Raw genomic sequence first — 15,284 nt, 5'->3', positions numbered from 1 at the left:
TTCCTATTCAAAGCAGCTGGACATGCAGATGATGCTTCCTCCTTTGTTAGAAAACACTTTAGTATTTGCCCTAGTCATGGAGAAACGAACCACAAGTCAGGATCATATGGTAGGAATTTATTAACAAGCAAACAACTCTGTTCTTATCAGGAAGACCAGTTGGTTAAATTATAAATGACTCGAGAGCAGGTGCAAGAACTTACAATTTTAAAGCATTCTATTAGAATGTTTACTGCCAAGTAGATCCACAAGAGGTGTTCCTAAATTCTGGTAATCATTTTATGTGGCACTCCCTGAGAAACCTATGTGACCTACATAGGTGGGAGTACACATAGGAGTCTCCCTACAGAGGAAGTTGGGAAATTCAGGAAGTAATGATGTTTTTGGATAGGGTCCCTCAGAAAACTTGAGACTGTGTGTTTTCTTCCTCGGCCAACTGATTCCAGAGAATCAGATCCTGATTCACAATTCTAAGAAACTGTCACTGGACATGCACTGAAGTAGTTTCTCGGGCCCTGCTTTGGTGTTAAGCATACAGAAACCAATTTTGACCATCAGAAAGAAATCTAAAATCTATAGAAGCAAGTTTTCAGCCTAGACAGCTTTCCAGACAATTAACTATCTACCATAGAGAATTCTCTATAATCACCTTCCAAATTCCCACTCTGAAAGAAACTTGAATATTCCATGGCCATGAGCAGGCAGCTTGAAAAGTAAATACCAAACATTTACATAGGTGGAATCCTGAGGAGGGATATACTGGTGCTAAAGAAGACATCAAATCAGGAAATGTTACTTTGTGCATAAGAAGCCAGATCATCAGCTCAAAATAGGTAAGAGAGGTGCTTTCTGGAGAGGGTTGGGAAATGAGAGGCTTGCTTTTAAACTCTCATTAAAATGTCAGGGTGGCTCTGAAATGACAGAAAAAGGCATACTTTGGGTCCTTCTTAAGAGTATCTCAGGTTAACAACAAAAAGACATGTTTTGAGTAGAGAAAAGTCAAAAAGAATTGGTCACTGAGTATCCTGAGGTTGAAGTCCCTTAACTAGTCTGTATAAGTTTAGCAATTACTTTTGGCAAAGTTGTTTGGGAAGCAGCTAGAGTGATGAAATGAATTTAGTAGTCAAAATGTGCCTGCAGACCTGCCATTAACTGGCTAGGTGACTTTGAGCAACCCATGGGATCTCTACGTGGAATCAGGATAAAGTGCTTCAGACAGACTGCTTTGTTTCACCGTGGTAAAACAGTTCCCAACACTACTGGTGCTGAATGAAGGACCTTAGGTTTCAATCTTCATTCGGCCACTTACAAACAGATGGCCTGAGAGAGAGAACCCACCTTCTTTGAGCTTCTATCGTCTTACTTATAAAATGGAGATGGTAACTATCTCATGTGATTTTGAGTTTCAAAAACACGGACATGAAGCATTTAGTAAACACGAAATAAGTTAGACATGAGTATCTATCATATACAAACTCTTTACATTTATTTAAAAAGAAAACTTTCAGGGCATTTTGGTGTTGTTGAGGACACTTGTGATGTACAGCCAGCAAAACATTCTCTAAGATCTGCTTCTTCATCCACAGGGGTAAGCCCCCCAAAGTCACATTTGTACCAATCATAATGTCCCAAGGGTCTGTTGGGTTTTCTATACATGTGTCTGGGACAGTTAACATGTTAACACCTAGAGCTATGGTGGTAGTGGAGAGGAAAAGCAGAAGCCTTTAGAATGATGTAGATTATACAGACAATGCCAGTTTTAGGAGTCCAAAATGGCTTTCTAGTTCCTGGATCCAGTCTCATCCTGCTCTGGGAGTCTATGAGACAACTTTGCATCCTTATTTTTTCCCTAAATTAGTACTAATATGCTCATTAGTTGTAACAGGCTTTGTTTTTCTGACTTTCTTTGATCCTCACAACATTCCTATAAAAAATATTATGAGGAAAAAAAATATATATATTATGAGGGAATGAACACATGGAATCAGACAAGCACGACACCACCATAAATGCTGTAAAGTTTGAATTCCTAGTCTTGACACCTTTCTTCTCATAAAATAGGACAGCAATGCCTACTTTGTTTTAGGGCTGCCCCCAAGCTACAAATAATTTAAGTAAGGCATCTGGCAAGAAGCACTCAAATTATAGTTCCTATTGAAAGCAAAAGTGTTAGCTGCTCATGTCTGACTCTGCAACCCTATGGACTGTAGTCTGCCAGGCGCCTCTGTCCATGGGATTCTCCAGGTAAGAATACTGGAGTGGGTAGCCATTCCCTTCTCCAGGAGATCTTCCCAACCCAGGGATCAAACTCAGGTCTCCTACCTTGCAGGCAGATTCTTTACTGTCTGAGCCACCAGTATCCCCATCTTACAAAGAGAAAACTGTGGCTGAGAAATACAGATATTCTTTCTACTGCACCAACCACACTCGGAATAAAAATAAGAGAAAATACACTGTCTTAAAACATACAAGTTGATCCAAAGAATGAAAAAGGAATGGCCAAGAAGCTTGTGACTTTCAAATGCTCTGAATTTAACTGATTAAATGAAATTGTGCGTTGACTTGAAACAGATAGCTTAACCAACATCCTTTGCTCACTCTACTTCCAGACAGGGTTCTTTCTCTTACTAAGAAAACGTATTGCCAGTTGATGTGAATATTCTATTCAGTTGTCAGTTCTACAGTACTTTTGGTTTCGTGAATTTATTTTGTCCAAGGTGTACCCTTATCAAAAAACCAGTAACAACAACAAAAAATAACAAATTGGGCACTTCACACTGGACACTTAGGAGGCAGCATTCCACAAAACCCACTCAGCTAGAGCATACAGCATGGCCCTTTCCTGAGCCTGTGAATTTGCCACAAGCACTATTGTCCCATCTGACTATAGAGTGCTCAGCTATACTCGTCTTGGCAACTATGTTAAGTATCTACATCAATGGACTCAACCTTGCCTATGAGTCTTAGACGGTACTGCACAAGCATCAGGGTTGGGTGTGGCTTTAAAAATTAATACTGCTCAGGACACAACCCAGAGCAATTAAATAATAACTTCTATGGGGTGGAACTCAAGCATAGTTTTTTTTTTTTTGGCTTGTCCTTTTGAAGTTATCTGTGATTTCAATGTGTAAAATGAACAATGACTTCTAGTTGCAACACAAGTTGGAAAATGATAGGCCCATGTGCAGCTCTTCTCTGACCCATATTTAAGAATATTTTAATAACCAACATTTCAAAATTGAGAGGCTCCTCTCAGAGCCCTCTTAGCCCAGGGCAGACTATTAAAATATTTACCTGGTTCTTGTAAGACATCTGAGTTTGACTCCTGTATTGGTATCACTTGAGACCCATGGATTACTGTGGTCATAAAGTTGTGCTTTTGGCATTGTTAGAGCTGCTATGTTATCAATATGTGACTAATTTATATTCTAATTGGCTTCCACTCTGAAAATGGCCCTAAACAAACATTATATATAGTTTAATCATAGTCTAAAAATTGTTTTTCAAGAGAATCTCATATTATTTTCACTACTATAAAAGCTACTGGCCTCTGCTACTGCAGTAGGCATTATTTGATTATTTCTGATTGAACATTTCCAAGTTAGCTATTTCATCTTGGGTAATTAAGTGGAGAAACAAATTCCTTAAAATGAACCAGAAACACACCAACTTTATCCCCAAAGAACCCTGAAAAAATATGAGGGGTTCACACTTTTTCCTGTTTCTAAATGAGCCAAGGTGTCCCCCTAATTCTCACTACTTATTTTCTGAAAAGTTTCACAGGTTCCACAGGAGAAATGCTGAGAAACAGATGGAAATATGCTTTTCTGTGCATTTTCAGTTATAAAACAAATTCTCCTACAAGTTCCAATGGACAATGCAAAAATTTTCACACTGGAAATTCATTTAACAAATAAGTAGACCTACAACAACAAATTACTTGGCCACTGTTTATCAAATCAAATGATGCTGAACTCTCTACTCTCAACTACCATGTGTAATAGTCTTCTCATGATGCCAGTCCCAGTCACCAAGATGGGAAGGGTTATTCTTCTATCCATGGCTGATTTTTATGATGAGGAAAAACAGAGAGCCACATGAGTTGCAAATCCTGCAACAGCAAATTAAAGATCAGATGTAGCATATAGCCTTCCTCTAACAGGAACAGTAACAGGTATTTACACAGTCTTTGATAGGTTCAAAAGTACATTACAGTTTAGATAAGAACCACCTCTCCAGATCAAATGCTACGTCATTCTGAAACCAGATTAACAAAATATGATACAAAGAGGTAGCATGATGCTGCTTAGAAAGAATAAAGCTTAAGTTTGAGATAGGAGAAATTGTGAAATCTTGGACAAGTTGCTTAATCTTGTTGAGTAATATTACCTTTCTTTTAGACAATGATACAAGTTAAAGTGTTCTTAAGATATAAGTGATAAAGGAACTCTGATAATTGTAAATCCAAATAAGACCAAATTAAACTGTCCTAAAATCTGGCCTTGAATATTAATGACAAAGATCTCAACTTTGGGACCTTCTTTAAGACAACTCTCCCCTCATTCTGGCAGGAGATATCAGCTTCTAAAAGTGAACCAAGTGGAAGTAATGTGAAGGAGTTTCCAGTCTGAGAATGACTTTTAAATATTTTATCTCTATAAATTGACAAAGATCTACTGAGCATCTAGCATCACTGTTATAAAATGAATAGCAATCTAAGTTCAATGTTCAAGACACAGAACTTGGAAAGCTTCCAGAAAATGCTCTGAAGGCTTTATTAACCAAGTTTATTGTTGGGGAGAGTCTCATTCACAGTTCCCTGCAAAGAAACGAAACCAAATCTTGACATTTTATGTTAAGTAGGAACAGTGAATAAGGCACATAATATAGGTGACTCTTAGGCCACCAATGTCTTTTTCTTAATATAAAAATAAACATAAGTAACTAATGAAATAACAAAATAAAAGTTTATTTTATTAGAATTAGGAATGTTCTTTCCCTCTGGGCAACCTGAACAGTCCAGTTACAATGAAAATCTAAGAACAGTTATTTCCACAGCACAGTGTGCTCTATGCACAAAATTACAGGGTTAGGAGCATTTAATCAATTTACCAATCTGATTGTCTCACCAACCCCCCCCCCCCATCCCCCAAGTGCTCTATACCGGGATTTTTGTACATCAAGTCCTTTTCTCTCTTATGCTAAATTTCAGTTCCTAATCATGGCTGATCCATCTGCATTTTACACTGCAGATTCAACCATTTCAAATCAAGTCAGTCAGTCTTGGATCTGCTATATTTGTGTATATGTATACACATGTGTATTTAATGTATTTATTTAAACACACATAAAACACGTACAATCTGGGTTGCAGCGGATTACACAGAATTTAGAGTCTGATGATATATGCCACTCAATTTTACCACTGTGGTTTGTAGTCCTGCGCTTTGGATCAACAATTTTATTGTAAATTATTTAAGTCCATCTACTGCTCAATGAATTGTTCAAATGATGCATGCAGTTTTCAGAAGACCTCAAGAAGACAAGGGAGACCCTGGTGCTGACCATGAATAGAGCCCTGTGACAGAAAGACTTAGGTATGTGAAACAGGGAAGCCGTCATATCATATGGCTTAAGACCTATCCCAGCTGAGACCACTGAAGTTATTGACAATGAAAGTGATTAACTGATGGGAGTTCTGTCAGATATGGAGATAGTTGTTAAAAGCTTGAACTGGAAAAGGCCAATTCATCTTGATCCATACATATAAGGGAATGCACCCACAACTGCAATACCCTCAGGTAAATATGCCAACACTGCAACTAGAAAACAGCTCTAAAAAGCACTGTTCTTCCATGGGTGGGGACTGTTATTATGAAGTGCACACACTGTTTCTGGATACCTCTTGTAAGGGGAGTGTGTAAAAAGGATTTATGACACTCAAATCTAGATACTGTAGTTAACCATGTAAGATATTTCTTAAAACACCACATATACACAAAACATTTTAAGGGGACCACATATATCTAGATAGCAACTCTGGCTGCTTTTCAAAGTTACCAGGGAAAGGAACTTATTCAAGCTTTCTTAAAAAAAAAAAATTCTTAGTTTTGATAAATGCCTTTTAAGATTGATGCAGTCATTTAAAATAAAATCAAATGGTTGACAGGGAAAGGGAAGGAGAAGAGAATAAGGAAGAAGCAGACACTGAGTTCAGATTTGCACCTGAGGTGGCAAGGGAGGGGAGGATAAAAGGTATAGGTAAAGTTGATCCTAGAGCGACAAGTGGTTTAAGGAAGCAGCATAATATACTCAGCAAACATTCACTGATTTCTGATGGGAAAAGAACAGTTGCAAGGACATCTCATGTAACAACCTTTTCTAAAAGGAAAAGTAGGGTTGATTTAGCAAAGCCTAACTTAGGCAAAAGGCCAGAGGAAAGTGAACCTACTTCCCAATGGAGTAGTAAGATGTATGGTGCAAGAGCAGACAAAGCTGCCTCACAAAAGGTAAACACTCCCTAGGCGCAAGACGTTGAGAGGAAGACAAAGAGGTCCTTCAGCCAGAAGTGGTGCTTAGTATTAAGACCTCATCTAGTTGCCTAGTTCACTCCGTACTCCTGTATAAAACGGACAGATTTAGGGATGAAAAACACCACAGCCAGAATGGCCTAAATAGATACATAGTTAATAAAACCACCACCATCCTTTACTTTTAACATAGCTCTTAGTAGAAATTTCATAAAAATGGACATCACAGCTAAAACGCCTTATTAATTCTCCTATCTGTTGACAAATAGAAAAGAAGCAAACAGTGATATCTATTTAAATGCACTAGATGGGAATATCAAGTTCTAGGATGTTTGCCTTCAAACTGAACCCACAGCAACACACACAAGCAATTTCAGTATCTGCCATTTTTAATTCACAATCTGAATCTAAGTGAATGGCTATTTATTTATATTTATATTTAAAGCAAAAATGTCCTATTTGACACCCTAACATAAAGAAGGGGTGAGAGAAGAGCCATAACGAAAAATCTTAAAAGGCTCAAAGCAGCAATTAAAGGGACAAATTTTTGAAATGTTTCCTCTGGATGTGACAGGAAGCCTAGGCAGCCTTCAGCTGTGTGTCTGACACGGGCACACAAAGGCTTCCGTAGATGTACAAGGCTGCGGAGAGGGATGAGGTTGGAGACTGGGTCACTCTTCAGCGGCAGCAGCAAAGCTCCCTGCTGCAGCCCTTACCAGGCCACGGCATTTAGTCAGAGCTTGACCCCTCTGTGCTCGACCAGGGGCTGGCAATTCCGGGCATGAGACCCAGGGCCAGCGACAAATACATCAAAACCAGAAAGGGCAAAGTAATTTCAGGAAACGGAAATCAAAGAACTCAAGTTAGGTCTTCCAGAGGTGCTAAACCAACACACCTTTTATCCCAACCCTCAACCCTGGAAAGATAAAGCAAACTGAAAGAAAATGCACAGCAAATAGACATAATCTTGAAGATTTTTAAAGAATAAATATTTTTTGTAATTAAACATTATGCAAACACGTGCCACGCTTGCTTTGTCCATGCATATGCACTATATACAATTTTGAAAAATACTGTGTTGTCCTCTTGTTTTAAAAGTCATATACAAAGTTTTTTTTGTTTTTTTGTTTAATTCCTCTTTCTGCCTACCCTCTTCCTGCCCCAAGAATTTTCTTTACAAGGAACTAATCATTATTCACTCATGACCTTGGGGTATGAGAGAGAGACAGTCTGTGTGTGTGGGTGTATCTGTATGTGTAGGGGAGAAACGGGAGAGGTCCTTTACCAAAGTACAACAAAATGGCTGGTTTGGACATGAAAAGCAGTGTCAAGGAGCTGTTTTAAATTTTAACTGTACTACACTCAGGAAAAAGAAAATGAAAAAAAAGGAGTCAGCTTTGAGAATGAAGCTACGTTACAAGTTAAAGTTGGAGGGCTTTTAGTGTGTCTGTCACACTTTTGTTGGCGGCCTAGAATACTGTTGTACAATGGTTTATCTACCTTTTTTTTATTACAATATAATTTACTTAAACTTTCCGTTAACAAAACAGAATTCTGGTTCTACAGACCAGCAGTGTCAGAACAGGCTTAGTGCCTCCTTGTTTGTGTTTGTTTTGTTTGTTTTAATTGCATGAGCACTCTAGATGGTAAAGTTTTCAGAGTTCATTTTATGCAGGGCCATTCTCAGTCCTCAATGTACTCCCACAGATCTTTTTCATAGCCTTCATGCACATGCTGTAACAAAACCCTTCGTCGACTCTCACAGTATCTGTAATCAAAGAGAAAAAAAAAAAAAAAAAACCTGTTGTCAGCCTCCAATAATTTTTTTTTTTTTTTACAAGAGGCATTTACTTGTTTTGTAGGGCTCCCTATAGTTTATCCAGACATAGAACCAAGCACCTGTTTTTAAAAGGCATATTTTTAGGTCTAGATGTAAAGACATGACAATTTCTAATTTTCAAAAGGTATTTTTCGGAGTTTCTAGTTTGGGGAAATTAATTCCAGAGCAATAAAAAGGGCTTAGAAATTATCTGATTCAATCTTATCATTCTACAGGTAAGTACAGTTTTAGGAAGAAGTAATTTCAGGGGGTATTTATTCACAACTGTAAAATCTTAAAGTACTAGCGGTAGCTATTAATTGGCTAAGGAAAGTGAAAATATTACTCAGGACTAAATTTTCAAGTCTTGCAAATTCCCAGAGGTTTCTACTACTATTAAAGAGAAAACAACGTTTGCCAGAAAATAACTTTTGGAGAAAGAGCTCTATGTGAGAAAGCAAACATTTTGCATCTTTTACTTAAGAGGTGACATCTCTTAAAGTATCATCTATCCCTAGGACAAAGTAAATCTCTCCTTGGAAAATCCAATCTTAGAAAAAAATCTTTAAAAAAGTCTGGGTAGCTCACTTGCCAAGAGCCACGATCCACAGGATCCCTAGGCCAGGGCCAACATCTTATTGTCACCCCTCATCCTAATAGTCACTTGCCCTTTTTGGGCTCCTTCTTCCTGTCAGGGCAATAACTACATAGATAAAGCCACATGGAAGAAGCAGGGTCACCCAGTGGGACAAATGGCTGATTTCCTCCCTATGCCCAAAGGACGGAAGCAATCTGTGAGAGACATGGCAGCAGGTCAGTCACTGAATATGCTAAACCCAAGTCTCACCATCATCTAACTTCACCACTATGGCATACCAGACCACCAGTGGCAGACATCTTTGCTCAACAACTAAAAATAAACTTACCTGTACTTATCTTGTACTTTCTGCTTTATATCCTGCAGAGAGTCTTGGGAAATATCTCGTTCGAGGTAACCCGAGAGCACCTCTGTGGCATTCTCTAGATCTGCTTGGTTATTCTGCAAGAGGAAGAAGAACACACAGTAAATTCTGTCTTCAAAAGAAAGCTCAGAGATAAGCCATCTTAGCTGCTTCCTTGATAAGACTGCACTCAACACCAATTTTCACAGGTAGTCAACTGCACCTCTAAAGTCCTTCATTACTTCCACCTCTAACAATTTGTTTTCTCTTTTTTTCTCTCAGAAGAGCTTTTTAACTATAAAAAGAACCAAAGATTTATCCATTACCTCTGGAAGAATACCAAGTACAATTTGAAAGAACTTTAAGAAAACGTTCTTGGAAATCTTCTAGCTCTGAAAACTATTATGCTAAAGCCTAAGGAACAAACAGAAACACATTATTCTTTCTATCTAGCTAGATACCTAATCTTATCAGAAAACACTGTATAGAAAATTAAAATTTTGTTATCTGTTACTAATATAGCTAGTTCTGTACATTTACCCATCTAAATTCCAATCTGCTAGTCATTGTTACTGTCTAGCCATCTATCCACATCAATACTGCATGCATAAATTTTAAATGAGCATCTCTACTTGAAAAAACTTTACTGCTGAAAGCCCCCTTTTAGTCACTACTTCTCCACAAAAGACAAGCACCATATTTACTTCTAATACTGTGTTATTTGTTTTACCTGAATAGACTTTTGAAAGAACTTACGATGTGCCTGGTGTTACATAAGCATTATACATGGACTGTCTCACTTAAACATCTTAACATTTCTAGAAAAGTATAATCCCCATTCTAAAACAGAGATATAGAAGAGGTTAAGTAATTTGCTTCAAGTCAACAGAGCTAAAGAGTGATGAAATCAAGATTCAAATTAAAGACTACTTCCAGAGCCTGCACACTTAATCACTAGCTGGCTAAACCACACCAATTTGAATGTAGTTTACAGCAAGATATCTGAATTTTTTGTACCTTCCTAATAAACACTAAACTTTTGATCCACATTCGGGGGCAATGAGTAATCTTTAAAACTCTTATCTATAAAAGATAAGTAGTCCTATGACACACAGGTGGTTTTTTCACCCACTCAGTAACTATTCCTACCTCAAAGATAATGGACTGGTTATTCTTTTTGAGGTAGAAAGCGAAGACATAAGTGTACATGAGTGTGGCACGACACTGGCAGAGGACATCAACTGCTTTCTTCAGGAACTGCACCTCAATCCAGGACATGTTGTGCTGCTGCATCTCCTCCATTTTCTGCTTCACCTGAGCATACAGTTTGTGCTCAAAGCGGAGACTCTGCATGTGGTTCATATAGCGATTACAGTAGAACAGGTACCTCTGCAGGGCTGCCCTAGATCTCTGTCCATTAAGAAAAATTAAGGTCACATAGTTATAACAAATTTATTATAGGCACACAAAACCTGATATCATATTTACTGATGAAATGGAATAGGAATTTAGGCTAAAATCAAGAACAAAGAGACATCTATTGCTACCTCTGTTACTTAACATTTTTTGAAAGTCCTATAGCTGTACTTTCCAATATAGCAGCCAGCAGTCACATATGGCTATTAAAATTAAAAATTCAGTTTCTTACAGCTGCAGTCCATGTCTACCAAATCAGATAGTGGTATTAAGAACATTTCCATCATTATGAATATTCTACTGGATAGCTCTGTTCTGCAGTGTGCAATAAGGTACATCAATATTTTAAAGTAAAAAACAAAAGAGAGGCAACCCTGATATAACATCTAATATAATGCAACAGAAACTACACAGTACATTTAACACCAGTTAAGTGTTCTGTGTTCTTTCCACATCCCTCACCAAATCATCTGAATTCAAGTACCTAGAATTAACCACCAGTTTCAGCAAGTTTAGGGATAGAAGAACCTATTAAATAAAACCAGGGAGTTACACTTGGGAAATCCAGAATATAAAAATTCTACAGCACAAAAATGACAAGTTTCCTCAACAAATAAATGGCAAAGAAGAAGGAAGAAGAAAAAAAAGCCCCAAAACATGAAAAGACCTACAGATTATAACATCACATCCAACTTGTGGAACCTATATGAATCCTCATTTGAACCAATTATAAAAAAGTTTATGAGATAAAATGGGGACACTGGAACACTGGAACACATATTAACAAAATACTGCTTCAAAAATATATAATAAATATATAGCATAATTATAAAATAACATAAATATACAAACATAAACACCACTACAGTTTTATGAGAAGTCTTTTAAAGTACATGAAGTATTAAAAAATATGATGAAGTATTTAAAAATATGATATCAGGTCTAAATTTGTTTTATATTGTTTATCATACTGCAAAAATAATTCACATGGGTCTCTCTTATTATACTGTAAATGTTAAGGAGATACACTTTTAAAAAAGTAATCCTGGGACTTGTCCAGTGGTCCAGTGGTTAAGACTTTGAGCTCCCACTACAGGGGAGAATGGGTTTGATCCCTGGTCAGGAAACTGATTCCACAGTTTAGTTCAGTTGCTCAGTCGTGTATGACTCTTTCCGACCCCATGGACTGCAGCATGCCAGGCTTCACTGAAACTCCAATACTTTGGCCACCTGATGCGAAGAAGTGACTCACTGGAAAAGACCCTGATGCTGGGAAAGATTGAAGGCAGGAGGGGAAGGGGACGACAGAGGATGAAATGGTTGGATGGCATCACCGACTCGATGGACGTGAGTTTGAGCAAGATTCCACAAGCAGCCAAAAATACCATTTTCTTCATATTAAGAACTAGACATAACAATATTTTAAAAAAAGCAATCTTGTTATAACTCTAGTACTTAATATCTAAAAAATGATTGTTGAAAGTAACTACTATAGAAGGGTTCTTACCACACACATGTGTTTCTTTTCTTTAACCATCATCTCCTCTTCCTTTCCTCATGCCTAAGGCCTACAAGCAGTACAGATACTACAAGGCCCTATGCTTGGTCTCTTGCTCAGAAACACTAACTCTGAACCACATTAGTAGCCAATCACATGATCCAGTATCTTACAACACGGAAACACCTAAAAAAACCTACACAAGTCATATTATTTTAGCAGTCAGGTAGGTATTAAATCAATGCTTACACAGTGGAAAATTATGCCAATCATATCTAAAAATACTATGACAATTACATCTATTCATTATTAGACAAAAATAATAGTATTGCTATTAGATATGATTATACATAATAAAATTATGCCAATTATTTCTAAAAATAGAATATATAAAGAATAATCTACTTGGCATTTTACCTCCATACAAAGCACTAATATTTTCAAGCCTGTCAAATTCCCAAGATGAAATGGAAAACCTAAATCATGTATTAAAATGTATGTTATAGGTCTTAATATGACTAAGAATTCTCAAACAGCTTGCATCATTAAAATAATTTAAAAATTCAATATGGAAAAAAAACAACACCCATACTACCACTGCAAATAATACCCATTTTTAAATCAAATGCCAGAATCTGGATTGAGAAATGCAATGTCCTGAAAGCGCTTTGGAAAAACACACAATTGCTTAGAAAACGGGTAGGCAATCCAGCTGCTGCCTATTTTTGTTTTCAAAGTTAACTCGAAACACTACCATGTCCACTCCCTTAAGTCTATGGCTGAGTCAGCAAGCATTACAGGAGAAGGACGGAACTGAGTAACTCTAACAGACTGTATAGTCTGCTAAGCTGAAAATATTTACTACCTTACCACTCACAGAAGTATACTGACTCCGGGTTAGTAGATAAGAAAATTTAGGGAATTCCCTGGCAATCCGGTGGTTAGGACTGTGCTCTGACAGCCAGGGACCCAGGTTCAATCCCCAGTTGGAAAACTAACATGCCACAAGCCACAAAGTGTGGTCACAGAAAAGAAAAAAGAAAAAGTACCATCTGTGTTCTTTCTGTACTGTGTGCCAACCTTCTAGCACTTTTTTAAGAACTACAACCGCCTAAAAATGGAAAACAAACAAACTACAACTGCTGAGAAGCAGGCAAAAGAGGGTGAGATGGTTGCATGGTACCACCGACTCAACAGACATGAGTCTGAGCAAACACAGGGAATGGAATAGTGAAGGACAGGGAAGCCTTGCGCACTGCAGTCCATGGGATCACAAAAAGTCGGACACAACTTAGCAACAACAATATAACATAAATAGAATCATGTGACAGAGATCAGAGAATGCTATTTGTTGACACTGGCTTTTTCACTCAGCATGGTGCCCGTGACATCTAAATCGCTATGTGGATCAACAGTTCATTTACTGTTATCACTGAATAATATTTCACAGTATGGATTACCATGGTTTGTTTAATCATTCACCAATTAAGAAAAATTTTAGATGTTTCCAGTTTGGGACTATAACAAAAAAAGCTGCTATGAACCACTGTTTAAAAAAAAAGAACTACAATTGCCAGAACACACTAGGCCAGAATATGGAAGTAGAGGAAGTGAGGAAGGAATAAGCTAGGTGTGTGCTCCATTCTGGGAGGTATGGTTCCTACTAAATAAACAAACACAGTCAACTCATATAAACCCCTTTCCCTGCGCACTCGCAAGGTCACAAGATCCTAATTTAGGCCAATATATACGCGACCTAGAAAAATTGTGCAATCTAACATCTACAATCTACACATTAAAAGGGCTGAGAAGCTATGTCCAATAATCCACCCTCCCTGCAGATCTCAAAAAGGAATTCTACCAGCTCCCAAACACTTACCAGGTCAAGGATAACCCATATACTTTCCAGTGTCAGCAAATTCTGGCTAGATCAAGCTAGTACTAAAGAACCTGCCTGCCAATACAGGAGACGTAAGAGACCCAAGTTCGATCTATGGGTCGGAAAGGTCCCCTGAAGAAGGAATTGGCAACCCACTCCAGTATTCTTGTTTGGAGAACCCCATGAACAGAGGAGCCTTGGCAGGCTACAGTCCATGGATTGGGCAAAGAGTTGGACACGACTGAAGCAATGTAGCACACAAAAACTAAAAGCCCACCCTGGTAATTAGGAAAAATATAATGCTATACATAAAAGAAAAACAGCATTTCTTTATGGATTGAAAAAAATATTATCAAAATTAGAAGAAAACTTTAGGACAAAAGCAGAAAGCCAGAAGGGGGGAAAAAGCTAAGATTTAAAAACAAACAAACCTGAAACAGAAGATATGCAATGACAAACTGGGCTGAATAAAAATGGAAGAGAGGAATCAATTCAAAACGGAGGGTGGGAAAGGCATCATTCTCATGGTAGAGTTCTTTATACAAAGGTTACATGGGACAGTGTTTCTCAAATTATAGCCTAAGGGTACTAGAGGGAACTGGAGTAGGAGTGCCAAATGATCTCATTTAAACAGACCATGGAAATTTTTAAATATTAAAAATCTGATAATAACCTGAAGAAAACACACTGGACCACCTGAATAAACTTACCAGAATCAATGCTTTTAGGTCTTACATTTGTAAAATGGCTAAAACTGGTATCAAGCCGTATTAACTGAACCAGAGTTGAGAATAAGTGACAGGAAATACATTAATAATAAATTCTGATCAAATCAAATCAAATTTTGATGCACTGTAGGGGTGAAAAGGCAATGGCTGATATATAGAAAACTGATGAGAGAACAAATGATCACGTGGTACTTATAGTAGTACTAAATAAAAAAATTCTGGGACTTAGCTATCAACAGTAATTTAATTTCAACAAATAACTTATCTAATTAGTTTTTACTTGAGTTTCACTGGTTGTGGGTTTCTTTGTTTGGTTGTATAGCTACTTAAAATAGTCCAGCTGGTTTTACTTTAAACACAGTTAATATAGTAATATTTATAATGAATATAATGTAAACCAACACTGTTATCTGTGGTTTTTTCCCCCCTTTAAAGGATCACAAATACTGTAAACATCTGTAATATGATAGCCT

The 15,284-nt window shown here is 37.5% G+C and overlaps 1 protein-coding gene across 2 annotated transcripts in view; it reads right to left on the bottom strand.

Moving 5' to 3' along the window:
* Positions 1-102: 102 nt before the first annotated feature.
* ARIH1 (ariadne RBR E3 ubiquitin protein ligase 1) overlaps positions 103-15,284 on the bottom strand; it is a 105,954-nt gene continuing 90,772 nt past the window's right edge. For both annotated transcript variants that reach the window (XM_070468785.1, XM_070468786.1), the window contains 3 exons: positions 10,440-10,700; positions 9,276-9,388; positions 103-8,298 (listed from right to left, as the gene is read on the bottom strand). In XM_070468785.1, coding sequence (XP_070324886.1) covers positions 8,214-8,298; positions 9,276-9,388; positions 10,440-10,700 — 459 coding nt within the window. In that variant the 3' untranslated portion in view covers positions 103-8,213. The remainder of the gene's footprint in view (positions 8,299-9,275; positions 9,389-10,439; positions 10,701-15,284) is intronic.

The sequence above is a fragment of the Odocoileus virginianus genome, chromosome 6 (genome assembly GCF_023699985.2).
Source record: "Odocoileus virginianus isolate 20LAN1187 ecotype Illinois chromosome 6, Ovbor_1.2, whole genome shotgun sequence".
In the NCBI taxonomy this organism is placed as follows: domain Eukaryota; kingdom Metazoa; phylum Chordata; class Mammalia; order Artiodactyla; family Cervidae; genus Odocoileus; species Odocoileus virginianus.
The sequence above is the reverse complement of the archived record's forward strand: the minus strand, read 5'-3'. Positions and strand labels throughout refer to the sequence as shown.